Below are 13,225 nucleotides of genomic sequence, written 5' to 3'. Positions count from 1 at the left end.
TGATGCTCGAGTAATACAAAGTACACATGTTGCACCACTCCTCACTATACACTGTGCAGGACTTGTATGAATCCAATCTTGATACCAAAACGAGAACTTTGGACTAATGGTCATCCTCAAACATCTGTTACATATGTTAGGAGTGGTCCTTCGCAACACTGTCAGGTGCTTCTTAGAAACTGAATTCTAATCAGGCCCACTGAAAACTTCTCTGAATTTCAGAAAAACCCAAAGAAAACTATCCACAATGGTAGACCACACAAAGCAACAACTCTCCCACATGCAGTGTGCTTACATGGCATGCAGTATGAGGAACTGAAAACCAAGCCAGCACACAGACACTCACTGGTGCCAAGCATGTCATATTCAGTATGTATAAGAAAAGAGGCTTATGAGATGGCTGACCACCGAGGTGGCAAGAGCTTCTCTGGAAGTTGTCTTGCAGAAGGACATGGTGCCTTCAGCAGCAATTCAGAGTGGTCAGCTGATCTGACAGGAGTACTGGCAGCTTGGATAAAAGAAAAAACATGCAGGATTGACTGGCCATGAATTCTCTCATGGGTATGATGTGTGTTGATCATGCAAAGAAGGCCATTGACGTTTTGACATGGACCCTGATAGGGTAGCCGGCCGTCACAGAGTTCCGGTGCATTAGAGCGTGGGACAGCTTAGCTCGTTTTTTGTGTAGGTGGGAGCCTTTTAAAGGACTATAAAAGCAAAAAAGAGAATAGGGAGGTCAACATTTTGGAAGTACAGCGGCTGTTGTTGGAGAGAGTAAAAAATGAGGGCCGAGGGAGATGGAAGAATCAGGACGCTGCAATTCAGGAAACGAAAGAGATAGTAGAAGGCAAGGATGCGTAGAAAGCAGAAGGGAGCAGTGTCTTTTGAAGGGCAGCTATTATTGTAGGGGAAAAGCTGGGCCGCACCTCTGCAATAAAGAGCAGGGTAGTGCAGCTCACCAATGTTGTACTCTGTACTCTAGGTTCCAGCTTTTTCATTTATTGTTCTATGGTTCCAATACTGCTGTGAGTTTCATTTTAAGTATGTTGTCCCTTGTTTGTGGATTACTGCAAGGCTCCCTTGGGAAAGTATCCAATAAGATCTACTATTCCGCTCTTAAAAGCTCTTTCTTGGATATGTGTATAAGTGTTGCAGTCTCATGAAGTATACAAACAGAGAGACTACAATACTCTTTGAAAGCTTTACATTATAGAACAACTACTATTGATCTTTGAAACATGTTGGTGGCACCGACTCTTGTCAAATTCCCTAAAATGCCAATTCTCAATTAAGCATGGACTCATCTCGAGTTGTGTTTTCCAAGACTGCAAAGCAGCTAACATTGCTAAAATTCGGGTTATGAAGGACTTACCTCCACCGACTAATTTGAAGGGGATTCAGTTCTTCTTAGGTCACATAGGTTACAATAGGCACTTCACAAGCTCCTAATAATGTGGATTGATCTGAGCAATGCCAAGCTACTTATGAAACCCTCAAGGAGGCTCTTACAACAACATCAATCCTACAAGCCCCATACTGAAATAATGCTCTATGTTCGCATTATACATTCAAAGTGGCAATTGAAGTTGTAGTTTGCCACCCTAGTAAACACAACATGGTAAGCTTTGCTAGTAGACAGCTCATTGATGCGGAAATGAAATACTTGACATTTAAAAGAAAAAGAACTAGGTATAGTGTGTGCAAATAAGAAGTTTCAATACTACGTGTTTGCAACACCATTTACCTTCTTCAAACACTAGTTTACATACTAAATAAACTATGCGCTATAGGAAGAATTGCAAAATGGCTACTACTACTACTACTAGAGTTCAATCTCATTGTGATTGTGCACAAGGGAAAGTAGCATTATATGGCCAATCACATGTCTCACATAATAAGTGGTCAAAAGGCTACATGAGTTGATGATAATTTGCTTGGCACACACTTGTTCAAAATCAATCAAGAGACATAACTTTTTGAAGCTGAAATCTCACCCTCTTGGGCCAACAATATTATGTGAATTCTTGAAAAAGGATCCCCATAATGCTTGCTAGAGCAGGCAAGACTCAATCACCTTCGTCTAGAGATCCAACCCTACCAAATGATCACTCATCCATTATATCACCTCAGGACATGGTGGTCTTTCAAGAAGATGTGGATTGTGAGCATGAAATGGAGAATGTGCTCCATGAAGCACATGGCGGAATCACAAGAGGCCACTCTGAAGCAAATTGAAACCAACATACCTTCTTCAAAAGGGTAGTGAACAACCTAATTATTACAAGAAGGATAAATTTCACATAAACTTGTTTACAAATATTACAACTTAATCTTGGACACTGGAGTCTAGACACCTAGTTGGCCCCAAAAATTGGTGCCGCTTGCAGTCTCTCTTTGAATCTTCAATACATCTTGCTAAAGGTTGAAGTACACTAAGACCCAGCCTGATCTCCTTCAATCTTCAATACATCTTGCTGTCGTACGTGACCAACAAGACTTCTAATCAGTTTGTCCCTTGATTCACCCAAGGATTGAACTTCAATTGACCCTTGGCTGGTCAACTCTAGCCTCGAATCCAATTGGGATGGGCTCACCTCTTGGAAATGTTGAAATTACACAATTTCCAGCAACTGTTCCAAATACTAGGTCTTCAATATGGCTGGCCTCTTGAAATCTTTAGCCAATTCCACGAATTCCAACTGCTGATTTCAAGCACTAGGCCCTCATTTTCTTGCCACTGGACCCCAGGTGGCTGCTAAACCCTGATTTCTGATGAACATTAGGGTTAACATCAGCAAACCAGCAAACTCAGCACCTCCAATAGCCATAGTGGCTGAAATTCGCTGAGGAGTTATGTAAAATGGCTGGAGAATGAGAGAGAATTCTGAAGAGAGAGAAAAATCTAAAATCTCTCACCAGAAATGGTTAAGATCTGATGTTACCTGATCTATGGCAACATCAAATGATGTCGCTTGCTCCCAAAGGACCCTAGAATGTTGTTGCCCAGCCTCAAATGCTGTCGCTAGCTGGTGGGGCTGCTTGGGAAATTGTCGTGTGCATTCCTTCAGCCTTTGGGTGGCCGCCACCTGCCAATTTCACTTCCTAGCTGGATGAAATCTGCTCTAAAACAGGTGCCAAAAGCAGCAACAGCCTCTCCTCTCTCCCCCCCAATCCCCACACCACTGGAAAGAACCTCTACTAGCCTCCAATAACCTTCCCTTCACCTGAATGGAAAAGTTCTGCCGAGTGTCAAGTTCCTAATCCATTTCCAGCAATTTTCAGAAACTTAATTAATTGTAAGAATCAATTAATTCTGAACATTAATGCAGCCCTTTGTCCCTACCTGAAGAATCATTGTGCACCTCCACATCAAATTGGCTAGGCCATTTTGACCCCAAATGGTCTCGTGCATTATTTGACCCTTGAACTAGCATTAATTTATTAATTAGTAACTAGTTCCTAGTGTCACTATTGACACTTATTGGGCAAATAAATGCCCTAGCCAAAACTGAAACCACACCCGACCTAGTACATGTCCAGTATAACTTGTTATAACTATTGCCTTTGACAACAACTGATATGTCAAGGTCCTTCACCCATCATTGTGAATTAACTATCTTGCACAACATGTGCACCTCAAATTTCATAGTCACGAGTGATGGACAAGGCAAACCCTTGGGGCACTAGGACACCGTTCCCATAACAGATCCATGATGGGATGCGTCACTTGTAAAAGTGATGTCACTTTAGCATGTATCACAAAGTGACAAAATGGGGACGTGAAATGTGATGGGAGACTCTTTTAGAACTATTTAAGGGGTAAACTAGAGCCTTGTCTCAAAGGGCCTTGAGGCTTGAAACTATTGAGATTGATTCAGAATAGTTTAAGTGTTGTAGCCTTGTCTACTAAGATTATTTCAAGTCCCCAGAACAACTAGACCATTGTTTATTGAGACTATTTCAAGGCCCTTTGAGAGCTAACATTCTTTCAGTGGCTTTTGAGTATCATAGTCTAGTCCTGCTAGTTCTTAGATGTAATTCTTTGCATATTGCAAGAAGCTGGTTCCAAGCTTGGCTACAGTTGTTGAAGTTACACCTTTCTATGTTACTTTCATAATGCACATTCTGAATTTCAAAGTTAAGGCAAAAAAGATTTTAATCTTTTAAAAATATTTAGAATTTTTTAATGTCTTTCCAGTCCCCTATCCCCTATTTTTGTCAAACCCACATCCCCACCCCCATCACTATCACCATCCCCATTCCCTGTCATTTGTGACTGCCACATTTGCACATCTAATTAATAACTAAATAAAATACTAAGTAAACTATCAAAAAATTCAAATGCCCATGACACAAACACCATTACAATAAATGTTCTTCAATGATAATTACAATGACCTACCCTGTTTAAAGATACAACTTTATTTATTAAGCATTGTGGTAGGTATCAGTGCACTAAGGTGCCGATTAGTAAGGAAAGATGGAGTCAATAACATTGATCATAGCTCGTCAATCCTTCAAGAAATGGGGAATGGATTTCATCAAACCTATTAGCCCAAACACACAATATTCTCAAGCGAAGTGCATCATAGTGAAAACTAAGTATATGACAAAGGGGGTTGAGGCTAGGGCCACTCAAAGAACAATATTCAAACAACAACAAGGCTCTTGTGGAAGTATGTCGTCTCTACTTATGGTTGCCCCATATAGATGTCAATGACCAAGGATTGCACTTTATCGATCCAATGATTGAGCAATTACTCTCCATGTTCCTCATCATTAACAAGAAAACACCTCCTTACTATCCTCAAGCTACTGGCTAAGCAAAATCCAAGAATAACATAGTATTAGACATTTGCACTAAAACAATCTCTCTAGAAAAAATTGCGATAACAAATTCATGGCAGCCTTACCACCTTATCAAATAGTCCATAAAGACAGTTACTCCATTCACACTTACTTATGGCACTAATGCCATTATGCCTATAGAGTTCTTAATCCCTAGTGAAATTCCTAAGCTTCTAAGAGTTGTTGATTTTCTTAAAGCATTGGACCTTCAAAAGTAGCTCCAAAAACCTCTTTGTGTAGTCATCAAGTCACAAAGGACTTATTTTTCCTTCGTCAAAGCCCACCCTATTCCATTTCACATCTCTTTCAAAATGAACAAGAGGAATTATCCTCATATAGTGCAAATGAAGGAACACCAAGATTTTAGGGCAACATGATTGTATTCCAAACCTGTCCACCAAGTGTGGGCTAGGTCAGTCAAATGTAGAACTACAAACTTAATCTTCTCTTTTTCTTTATACTTGGCACAACCATACAAGATTTGAAATTGATGAATAAACTTAAGAAAAATATCAGCATTTCGAAAACCATCATACATATTGAATTTGATCTTCTTTTCAAGTTGAGATGGTGACTTAGTCTTCCTAATCTTGTGCCTTTGTCCATGACCAGATCTTGAGTTGAAGATGATGAAGTGATTGATGGGGATGGGGATGGGGATGGGGATGGGGATGGGGATGGAAACGAGAGTGAAAAGTGTTGACGCCTCTATCAATGACAAGGTCTTTCACAAGAAGGATGTAACTCTTCATCGCTTAATGAGAGACTATCAAAAAAATGCACCATTATTTATACAAATATAATCAATATCATGTGAAGAATTACATCAAAGACTATAATTTGAAACAACAAAATATTAAAAGAAAAGACTTCAAAAAATGAGAACAATAAAATACGACGATAGAAATTTTTTTTACATTACATCTTGAGATATCTTTACGTAGAGTTTGGATTGCATACAAAATGAAAGAAGTCCAAGCTAGAAAAGCTTCGATAAAAATACATCAGCAAATATAGGCAGATTATGCTACAGCTACCAAACATGGATACAGACACCAAATTACATGGATTTTTATTTGGGATGCAAGAATGGGCTAGAAGAGATGTGGAGAGATAGGAGCCAACAAGCTTAGCAGAAGCCATGAGAATGGCCGAAAGATTAGTTGACCTAGAAGGCAGAAGAACAGCCCAGGGGAACCAAAGCAGGTTCAACACCAACTTCAATAACTCCTCCTCATGGAACCAAAGGCCCAATGCCCCTAGAGGGCCATTCACAAATACAAGGAGCCAAACCCCCACCACCACAACGGCCGTGTCGCAAACCGCATTGGTACCAAGAGGAGCAACAGGAAGATGGGGAAACAACCATTACAAGCCAACCCCTAGTACATCATCCATTCGTCTCTCACTTTGAATTTCTCCATCTTTGGAATGAAGTAGTCTTTCAGTTCTTCCTGGAGTTCTTCCCACGAAAAGATAGTGTGGCCCTGCTCTTGCTCCAACAGGTACCAATTGGCAGCGTCCTCCTCCAAGTAAATAGCTACCACTTTTGCCTTCCTGTATTCGATTATTCGGGAATACTTCAAGTACATGTCCACCTCTGCGATCCATTTCTTCAGGACCAGCCCGTCTCTCTCTCCTTTGAACTTGGTTGGTTAGGGCATGTTGAATTTTCCATAGTCATCTTTTGAACTGTCACTATCTTCCTCTTCTCTTCGATTGTCCTTCTTCTCCTCCTTCTTGTCTTTCTTCTTACTCCTGTTTCTACTATCTTCTCCTTCTCTTTCCTTGTATCTTGCGCCCTCCTACACGTCTCCTCTCTACCCATCCTATCCATCTCCTCTTGCATTTTGTCTTTTCTCCTCTTCTTGTTGTTGTAACACCCATTCTCTATAGCCCTGCTCCACTTCTAGTTTTCTCTTCCTTTCCTCTTCCTCTTCCTTCATCTGCATGTTCCTCCATATTGACTCTAGCATGCCTAACATGCCCTCCAACTGCCTTTCCAGTCCGGCTATCTTCTCCTCTTGGGCCACTCTCCATTCTTGCCCTCTACTCTTCTTCCTCTCCTCCATTGTTGGGAGGGTGACATTCTCCCTTTCGTCCTCCATGTGGTTGGTGGTATTGTCGGCAGGGGAAGCCGCGATGTGATTGATGGTGTGGTCAGCGCGGGGAAGTCGGTCTCGCCTGTGGTGGTAGTGGTTGTGTCACAGGGAAGCCGCGTCACGTCTTCAGACGGTGGGTGGTGTCGAGGTCGAGACGTCACGCCGAGGCCGATGCGAGGGGGGCTTCGCAACGGGGGTCAATGCGACGTGGGGTGTCACGATGTAGGGCGTCACGACACGGAACGTCACACTGTGGGTCATTACGACTTCGTTCTCTTTGGGGCATTGGATCTTCTCTCCTGCTTCCGTGAGCACTCCTTTACTCCGAGCAAGAGTTGCTCTGATACCAACTGTAATGCACCTGCACTCGTTACGCACTCAACACGGCACAGAAAGGTAACACGATATGCGAGCTCAAGGTATACTCTTGTATTATTCAATCCAAAAAGCGGGACAACATAGACACATCCCAGGACTACACCCTCGTGACGCCGCACATGAGAGGGTTCACCATTGGGTATAGGGAATCACACGTAGTGTGGAAACAAGGCAGGGCTTTGAGTCACTACTACTCCCTATATAGGTGCTTCCGATGATAACGGCATGGTATAGCTACAAAGCCCTTACAAGGAAAGGGGGGGGGGGGGGCGGGGAATGGGGGAGAGAGAGAGAGAGAGAGAGATTGCAACTGCATGAATTCAAGGTTCGAGCATGGCAACTTCTTCTTTTGTGAAACTTGTGGAGTCGAGATTGGCAAATCCTAGCAACTAAGTGATTAAGCACAAAGACAAAAGAGAAATTGCTACATCCTATGGCAGTACATGCAGCCTAAAGGCCTAGCACCTCGCCATGCTGCAAATGAGGGTTGTTAATGGCCAAGCTGTGTCCTGTCAACAGGGAAAATGAGCATGACTGCTTCAGCTGGCCTGTGTTTTTAAATAAACCATATGTTAAGCCTTCCTTACATATTCTCTAGTCCATCCTCTTAGTCACCACCTTGATTTGTCCAAAAATGAATCATAACTTAGTCAATGATATTAGTACTTCCAGCTAGAACGTGCAATGGAAAAACATATATACCATTCAAGACCTTTTATTACCTGTATAACTGTTTTGGATCCTACAAAGGCTTCAATTTTTTTCCAGTCACGATCAAACCTGTATCAATCCAAAGGCTTGAATTCAGCACAAAGCAAACAATTGATAAAATACAAAAAATTTCTGTGTTCTTGAGAACTGGAAGGAAACAACTCCTACACACTGAAAATCCCATTTTCTGTTAATGAATTAAGGACTGCTATGCTGTTTTGTGAGACTGCAAAATGCATATAAATAGCAACCATATTATTGCACATCTATGAAGAATGATGAAAAAATTAGATCCTCTCCTTTTGCAAGGAAAGAGTTTTAAGTTTGTCATTGGAAAGAGGCATAGAAAGAGATTTGTAAACAGCAGTTCCCATCCTATCACAATTCTAGACATATGGTTCACCTGCACACTATCATGCTTTCAGCCAACCACCCTTGTGGCTAATTTTAAAGATCAATGATACAATAGTAAAACTCCACACAAGGTAAGAGAGTTGAAGGAACAAAATTCGGAAGCAAGATGCAAAACTAACATATTAGTTGTAAACTCTCCGAAAACCTTTGACAAATTGCGACCCGCAACACTCGTACTCACTAGGTGATACCATTCAACGTGTTCTTGGATGAAAAGATGACATCATTATTGTCCATAAAGGTCAGCACACCTATCAAAGTGTGATTGTCTGCCCACTATTAGTTCTGTAGCTAATATCAAGAGCAACAAGATTGTCCACCCACTAGTAATTCTGTAACTAATACTAACTCAGCTCAAGGGCAGAGTAGAGGAAACAAAGCTCTGGTGCAAGCTGCATGCAAGGGGAGCTACTGGTTTCTGAGCTCACACACGACCTTTAACTGTTCCACAGCTTGTCTGATCTAACCCCAAATGTTATATCTTGACATCCAAGATGCCATCAGGGCCACACTTCTATACCAGTTCTTCCCATACATATCCCACGCAACATATGCAAATGAGGATGGAAACAGGACTGAAGTCTAATGCAAACCTTGTGGCTGAATAGTATGTCGCCTTTTATTAAAAAATATAAGAAATATACCATTAAAACTAGTGATCATACCCTACAATAATCAAACAAGTTAAGCTCTTACTATAAAGTGAATGTTCAACAATCAAGGCCACATAACAATCAAACAAGTTAAGCTCTTATTACAAAGTGAACATTCAAACAATCAAGGCCAGATACATAAATTAGCACTTGTTAAGCTATAACAATGAGCATGACGGTTGTCCAAAATGCCCTATTTAAATGTGTTCATCATATGGTATGGTAAGGTATGATAATCAAAGCCATATGAGTTTGCATGCAACTATGACCACAAGTGCAACAAGGCAGGCTACAACTCATGTAGCACGTTGTTTAACAATGACCACACACCTTTCTAATTGTAAGGGGCATCTAACCACAGTTGATAATTACCCTGGAGCTGCACAACAGTGGTCACTTGCCCAATTCATCACAACAGTGGTCACTGGCCACATAAACCTATCCCATGTGGACATCCATTTTTTCCAATGGGCAGCTAATTACATCTTCATGACATCATTCGAAACCTGAGAGCATGATTCCAAGTTAAGAGGATCCTGCTGTGCAACAACTTGCAGGACACTTTGTTCACAACATCAGGTCAGCATCACCACTTTGTTCCATAGAAATAGTGGCTTTTCACACATCACCCACTAAATCGACCCCATGAATTTTAACCCCTGATCCCGCCTTGGGAACCAAAGGTTGTTACCATGTCACAGTGGGAGACCACAGAGGTGAATATCCACAAAACCTACAGCCAGAAAACAGGAAAGAAGATGTTTCTATGATCATCTGGAAAATTTACAATTTTTTAAGAGATTATCTCTCCAACTTTCATCCAGCTGGGACCTGTAATCTACTATCCAACAAGTCAAGTCCACCTGTAAACAAGGACCAATGTGTTTCTGTTTGGCTTCTACACACAACATAAATCCACTGAGTTTCTGGGTACCATCAATGTTCCTATTTGCGAAGAGTAAACTATAAGTCTAGAATCAGCCATGTAGTCTTCATATCAAATATCTGAAGACTACCTACAAAAACAGGACTAATGTACTCCTGTTTGATGTCTAGAAACAACATCAACCTGTGAAGTTTCCAGCTACCATCAATAAACTGGAAATCACCTGCAGGGAAAAACCACATATATTCCTATTTGGCTTGCAGGAAATCTGCTGATGTGGGGGCTCTAGACACAATACAGATCTACTGAGTTTCTGGCCACCATCAATGATCTGAAATCTGGTCACAAGTTAAGGACCACATATATTCCTATTTGGCCTTGCAGGAACTCTGATGATTTGTGAAGAGGAAATAATAACCTCAGAATCAGCCATGCAGTCTCCATAAACTGTCTGCTGAGCTACTGCAGTCTCTTTAGATAATGAACCTCTAGGAACAGCTGTCATAACAACACCATCGGTCTCCATAAGACATGTTCATACATCGTCAGCTTTAGGATACACCATAGTTTCTCCTAATGATGCACACAAGCTCGGGTAAATAGCTCATTTGCACCCCCAATCACTTCTCTGGTGCAGGTGTAGGACGCAACTGTATACAACCTTGAGTACCTCTTATACATTGCTTTGAAACGCAACCAATCTTCTTGCACTTGTAACGAACGTTTAAGGATAAGAAGAAGGCTTCAAGGGAGATGAAAACATTCCAAAAATCCCCAAGCCAACTTGAGAATTGGCTCTTGTATATATGTATATTTGGAAAGACCGGTTTGTCTCTCCAAGGGATTAGCATATCTAGGTTCGGAACAGTAAAACCCTGCCAAAGAAGCTGACAAAATGGAGAAAATATTCTGAGTAAGGTATCAGACAATCTCCTCTTAGTATATCATTTTCGTGATGGCAGTTCTATGGTAGTGTTCGTACACCGGACAATGAGATTAATCCCTCTTTTGAATCAAGATGAGGCGACAGTTGCATAGGATTGCTAAAGCAATTAGCCCTACCTATACAAGCTTATTAACATCTTCATGTCCAACGATACTCAGAATTCGGTTCAACTGACAGTTGTGAGCGAGCGAAGGCAACCACATGGTACCAATAAGGAATTTCTTGAAAACAAAAGGATTCCTGTTGCTAACGCAATGGAGGAAGAATCAGAAGCCTCACAGTTGAATGGCTTCAAGAAAGCGGTCGTGCTCTTGCTCCGTCCAGCTCTCGCGAGATTTGGTGATCGTGTACGGCTTACGGATTTTCTTGGAGAGGTCCTCGGCAGTGTTTGCTGTTGCCATCATTGGCATGTACCATCTGCAGGACAGGCTTCTTTATTACAGTAAAGATGGCAGGTTTAAAAACGGGGGAAGAAAATCTAAGACGATCGATTTGATATGAACAAGGCAGATGATTCTGGAATACATCAGTTAACCCTAAATTGTTGGCATAGAGAGAGAGAGAGAGAGAGAGGAGAGACAGTGTGTGCCTCCTGGAGTGGGTTTCTTATTAGAATGTCACGTTGCACGGGCTGTGTACGTGGCTGCTTGCCATTACTTCGAAAGATCGCTGTCTTTCTGCATACAAGGTAAGATTGACACGTCAGATTTGACCACGGGACCGCTTGCAGACGTGGACTATCATGTGGCTCTCGCGGAGTTTATCGGCCACAAATTTTGAGAGCATATTTGCTGTCTGCTACTCTTTAAAAAAGCGCAATCTTTCATGGTTTTACCTGAGCTTGTGTCTATCTGCTATCATTCGGCGTGGATACCAACCGCACTAGTTATGGTGCAATTAGAGCATCTTCACATGCCGCCTACGTACAGCTCAAGCTCCACTTGACGCACCCACTAGATGATCGTCCAATTAGATGTCATGATCAAAAACTCGCAAGATTTCTTTCAATTCTAATACTTTAAGCCCTGCTACGTTGCTTTTACTACAATGTTCAACCTACACCAATTGTCCTATATGCTAAACATTGCCTACAACTTGGGAAATTTCCAACAATGGGGAAACATAAGGATTCGTTTGCTCCACAATGTTTACCTTGTAACCTAACACAACATAAAAAGTAAGGAGGCACCACTAAAAAGTATTGCAACACTACCAAGCGGTTCGACACCACCAAAGAGTGATGTGGCAAAATACTAAAAGCAGTATCAAAATACTTGAAAGTGATGTCGACAAAATAGAGGTAGGCTGAGAAACGGTAGGGGATAATGGTCAAAAACTGTGGTGTGTGAGCACACTCTTTTCAATGTCTACCAACTAGTTAACTTACATAATGACCACTTCACAATGGTGTTCAAATATTGAGTGTCAATAAAGAGTGCGGATTTTTGTTTTGATGTAGTTATTGAACCATATGAAAGTGCTCACCAATCAATGAAAAGATATGACAAATCAATAGAATGATATGCCTGAGCAATTATAAGTGGTGGCAATCCACAAGCTAATGGATCCAAAGGTAAAGACTACAAAACCATCATCCAATTCTAGAAAACATATACGACCTACTCACTATACAACTCCCATGGAAAGTTTCTCTTACATAACAATAGTATGGTAGATCATGATGTCGGTCCGCACGTCGATACTACATTATTATTTGAGCTACAGGTTCAGGAGGTGTTGAAGCACTAGGGAGCTCCCAAACCTAGCTCCCAACCAGACCAAAGTCTTCATATATCATTAATTGCTCACATGATTGGGGGTAGAGAGAAACGTAAGTGGTCATTAATCTCTCACATGATTGGGTTAATCTCTCACATGATTAGGGGCAAAGAGAACCGTGGTCTCTTTCCACCACCACCTCCTCTCACTCTCACTCACACTCATGGGCATTAGGTAGGAGTAGAATAGGACAGGCAGCAGGAGGATCAGTAGTGTATAGAGGGTTGGGAGCAAGCACGAGCAAACAGCAAGCATGAGCAGGCATGTCAGTCCCCTCTCTTTATAGTTCGGTAGTCCAACTGCCACGATCTCCAGTCTAGCAATCTCGCATGCTACCACATAGTCAGTAGTCTATCTCAGTCTGACAGTCTAGCACGCTGCCACGCAATCTCTCTCTCTCGAGTGCCAGAGTGCCATGCGGTCCGGCAATCTAGTAGTGCCACATAGTCTCAGTCCGTGGGGGGCAGCACGAAGTCAACGATGCACTGTCAAAGCATAGGCGGCATGA

At 41.7% G+C, this 13,225-nt stretch overlaps 1 protein-coding gene across 6 annotated transcripts in view; it reads right to left on the bottom strand.

Annotated features, from left to right (window-relative positions):
* The window catches only part of LOC148014463 (protein REVEILLE 6-like), a 137,758-nt gene extending 126,060 nt beyond the window's left edge, over positions 1-11,698 (bottom strand). For 3 of the 6 annotated variants that reach the window (XM_087666133.1, XM_087666134.1, XM_087666132.1), the window contains exons 1-2: positions 11,218-11,698; positions 8,051-8,108 (exon numbers count right to left, since the gene is read on the bottom strand). In XM_087666133.1, coding sequence (XP_087522259.1) covers positions 8,051-8,108; positions 11,218-11,348 — 189 coding nt within the window. In that variant the 5' untranslated portion in view covers positions 11,349-11,698. The remainder of the gene's footprint in view (positions 1-8,050; positions 8,109-11,217) is intronic. The other 3 variants (XM_087666136.1, XM_087666135.1, XM_087666131.1) reach the window with 2 other exon arrangements.
* Between the last annotated feature and the right edge of the window lie 1,527 nt (positions 11,699-13,225).

This window comes from Lygodium microphyllum, chromosome 25 (genome assembly GCF_053477565.2).
Source record: "Lygodium microphyllum isolate KBCC chromosome 25, Lygodium_microphyllum_v1.1.10, whole genome shotgun sequence".
Taxonomy (NCBI): Eukaryota; Viridiplantae; Streptophyta; class Polypodiopsida; order Schizaeales; family Lygodiaceae; genus Lygodium; species Lygodium microphyllum.
This window is presented reverse-complemented; position numbering and strand designations above follow the sequence as displayed.